The sequence below is a fragment of the Amphimedon queenslandica genome, unplaced genomic scaffold, assembly GCF_000090795.2.
Source record: "Amphimedon queenslandica unplaced genomic scaffold, v1.1 AMPQUscaffold_13095, whole genome shotgun sequence".
Taxonomy (NCBI): Eukaryota; Metazoa; Porifera; class Demospongiae; order Haplosclerida; family Niphatidae; genus Amphimedon; species Amphimedon queenslandica.
Window position 1 is genome coordinate 66,036 of NW_003546669.1, and position 3,627 is coordinate 69,662.

At 31.2% G+C, this 3,627-nt stretch overlaps 2 protein-coding genes across 2 annotated transcripts in view; both read left to right on the plus strand.

The window, feature by feature from the left end:
- LOC100632806 (uncharacterized) overlaps positions 1-2,435 on the plus strand; it is a 27,276-nt gene extending 24,841 nt beyond the window's left edge. Inside the window, exons 15-17 of the mRNA XM_020001261.1 lie at positions 1,896-1,905; positions 1,958-2,014; positions 2,062-2,435. Of these exons, the coding sequence (XP_019856820.1) occupies positions 1,896-1,905; positions 1,958-2,014; positions 2,062-2,399 (405 nt within the window). The 3' untranslated portion in view covers positions 2,400-2,435. The remainder of the gene's footprint in view (positions 1-1,895; positions 1,906-1,957; positions 2,015-2,061) is intronic.
- LOC109585265 (vicilin-like seed storage protein At2g18540) lies at positions 7-455 on the plus strand. The gene is made up of 2 exons (XM_020001262.1): positions 7-298; positions 359-455. The coding sequence occupies exons 1-2, from the start codon at positions 26-28 to the stop codon at positions 386-388; spliced, it is 303 nt and encodes a 100-aa protein (XP_019856821.1). The 5' UTR covers positions 7-25; the 3' UTR covers positions 389-455.
- Positions 2,436-3,627: the final 1,192 nt, after the last annotated feature.

Consider the following 3,627-nt stretch of genomic DNA (forward strand, 5'->3'; position numbering starts at 1 on the left):
GTTAGTATCGTTGGGTCCTTGACTAATGGAGAAGAAGAGGAGGAAGAAGAAGGAGAGGAAAATGGAGAAGGCCATAATGGAGGGAATGAAAATGGAGGAGGAGATCATGAAGAGGAGGAAGGAGGAGAGTGACAAGAACAAGGAGCAGGAAATACGGAGGAAAAAGAGGAAGGGAAGGAAGATGAGGAAAATGGTGATGGAGTACAAGAGAGAGAAGGAGGTGAGACTGAGGAAGGAAAACAAGAGACCAAAGGACAGCACACACTGCAAGGAGAGGAAGGAGATAATGACAGAGAAAGTAAGTGAGAGTCATTTTATCACTGTTATTATTATTATTTATTATTTTTCTTAATTTTAGAGTCCTCCACTGGTTTGGCGAAAGCAATAACGTACTCTGGAATAACTTATTATGAACAAGATGGAGTAGAGGATCTATTGACGTTTACTGCAGCAAAGAATTTAAATGCACTCCTTGAGGTACACTAGTATACTTACTGCTTTATTATTATTTTATTATCTCAATTTTAGTTTGTTTAAAATTACCACAAGGAGTCTAAAATGGGACAGAACATAACCTTTCATATAAAAGATGATAATGAATATATTGAGCTGGTTCTTAATCATACTCCACAAAATGACCCATTTACTGGTTGGAAAATCAAACCACATGTTAAATAGTGTTGTTCTAGTATGGAATTGTATTTTAGTTCTAGTTCTAGTTTTTTGACTAAAAATACTATTATTTTAGTTCTAGTTCTAGTTTTTAACTAAAAATATATTAATTTTAGTTTTAGTCCTAGTTCTTTGACAAGAAATACAATAATTTTAGTTCTAGTTCTAGTTCTCTGACAATAAATACAACAATTTTAGTTCTAGTTCTAGTTTTTTGACTAAAAATACAGTGATTTTAGTTCTAGTTCTAGTTCTCTGACAATAAATACAACAATTTTAGTTCTAGTTATAGTTTTTTGACTACAAATACTGTGATTTTAGTTCTAGTTATAGTTCTTTTAACTAAAATTATAGCAATTTTTGTTCTGGTATTAGTTTAGAACTAAAGCCTCCAATACTTACGTTCCAGTCAAGTCATGCCAAAAATTGGAGTAATTTAAATACTAGTAGTAGCTCTTAACTAAAATCTTTTTTGTTATATTGCTGAGTTATGTTTCAAATGTACATCAAATGCAATATACACAAAGTAATAAGTTTTACTGCTGCCAATAAAATGATCGAAATGTCACTGGTACAGTTTATATAAAAATGTAACAGCTAGGTTTTGCCTAAAAACATGTTCACCTGTTTATTGTAGTACTTTGTAACCAGTATTTTCAATTCTAGTATTAGTTCTAGTTCTAAGGAGGTTCAATAATTGTAGTTCCAGTATTAGTTCTAGTATTTCAGGATTAATAATTTTAGTTCTAGTATAGAGTTCTAGTTCTTCAAATAAATAATTTTAGTTCTAGTATTAGTTCTAGTACTTCAAATAAATAATTTTAGTTCTAGTATTAGTTCTAGTATTTCAGCTACAAAAAAATTAGTTCTAGTTCTAGTTCTAGTTTTTAGAACTAGAACTAAGCAGAACAATAATTATTTAGTTCTAGTATAGAAGAACTAGAACAACACTAATGTTAAACCTTCCAGAGTAAGATAATTAATTATAACTAATCTTTTATTGTTGTATTATTATAGTTATATAAGGAAGACATTGACAATTTTGGTAAAGAAGATTATCCTCTCCCTCCTACTTGTATCATTTCAGTTTACGGGTCACCTGCCCCTCATACTGAAGCTATGCTACACTATGCTATACCAATTGAAGGTGTAGTCCATCCAGTGGATGGACTACGCGTCCAGTAACAATCTTCATCCACAGATCATTAAGAAATACTCCTCACCCTTCATCAGGTAACTAACTGAGTGTGTGCATGATATTACTTTATGTATGTATTCATCATAGCATCAGCCACTACTGCAGTACAAACTGGAGCACAAGCTAGTCCTAGTGTATCTACAGGTATTGTATTTTGTATTATTACTTGATTTTAATAATACACTCAATAGATCAACAGGTCCAGCAACCATCATTTGATCCTGAACTATCAGTAGAAGCTTTCAGGAAACAGTTTGGTACACTATCAAAATTGTTATCAGTTTCTTCTAATAGACTGACAGTTGCTCCTGAATTATTTAGTGAAGGTCTCGTCACGTTCGATTGTTATAAGAATGCTACTGAAGGAAGTAGCAAGACAGAGGAAGAGAAGAGTACAGGTCTAATGATATCACTAATGTCTACAATCAGTACACAACCTGAATTACTAACTGAACTGATTAATGTATTAAACAGAATAGAACCATTTAAACTAATAGCTACTAAACTAGTTGAAGCTTCTTATCGCTAACTTGCCTTTGAGTTTTATTATTATTATTATTATTGTTGTTGTTGTTGTTGTCATCAAAATACTCTTGATTTTGTTTTTACTTTTTATTTTAAGTTGTTTTATGATAAACGTGGGCGTAAGGTCACTGGAATGGGTGGGGCTCATTTTGATATTAGCTAATCAAGATGGCTCCAACTGCTTTGCTAAAATTAATGATTAGTTGAAGCACAGTGCATCTCCAGGGACCAGGAAGTGAAAAAGGAATGAAGAAAGAAGGAATCAGGTATGTTTAATAATGTATTTACTGTATGTTTCAATCATAGACTTTTAAAAGTACATGGCATGGTCTCAAGCCAATTTTCACCTAAAATTGCTAAGTCAGAATTCTTCTTTTTAATATTTTTTCTGATGCATGTACATGTATTTTGGCTGCATAAAATGTTTGAGCTTATTCCGATCAGAATTAAATTTTTTACAAATTTTTGAAGTTACTTAATAATTGGGCCAAAGACCACTGACTTCAAGCCAAACTTTGCCAAAATTGAAAGGGAGAGAATTCTCCATTTTTATTGTTTCTGATACATATTCATGTGGATATGTTGCATAAACGTTTGAGCTGATTCTGATCAAATTTAAACTATTTTACAAATTTTTTTATTTGCTCAAAAATCTGTACAGGTTATTGGCCAAATTTGACCAAAAATAAAAAGAAATTTTCAATTTTTATATTTTTCTGATACATATACATGTACTTATGTTGCTTATAAAGTTTGAACTGATTCTGATCAAAAATAATTTTTTACAATAAATTTATTTCTTGAAAAATGGGCCAAAGGGCTATAAGGGTTTCGAGCCATATTTTGCTGAGAGAGAATTGTTTGTTTTTATAATTTTTTTCTGATGCATGTACATGTACTTATGTATGTTACGTAGAAAGTTTGAGCTGGCCCTGATCAAAATTGGATTTTTATTAATTTTGTAAAGTTTTTCACAAAGTACAGGGTCTTGATTTTGCCAAAATTAAGGAGTTCTCCATTTTAATAATTTTTTCTTATACATACTCAACCAACTACATGTAAATGCTAGCTACCGTATAGCTGGTTATTTTTGAGGATAACAAATTTCGCGGATTTTTCAAGATTCGCAAAATTAAATTCCTTGAAAATCAATTTAATATGGTACAAGATACTTTAATATGGTACAAGATGGTCTGCTATTTTGTACCATATTAAATTAATTTTCAAGGAAT

Bases quoted from the DNA above. Each gene is read 5' to 3' on its own strand.
- LOC109585265 (XM_020001262.1), top strand. From the start codon at position 26: ATGGAGAAGAAGAGGAGGAAGAAGAAGGAGAGGAAAATGGAGAAGGCC. The intron at 299-358 runs GTAAGTGAGAGT...TCTTAATTTTAG, and splicing joins AGGAGATAATGACAGAGAAA to AGTCCTCCACTGGTTTGGCG.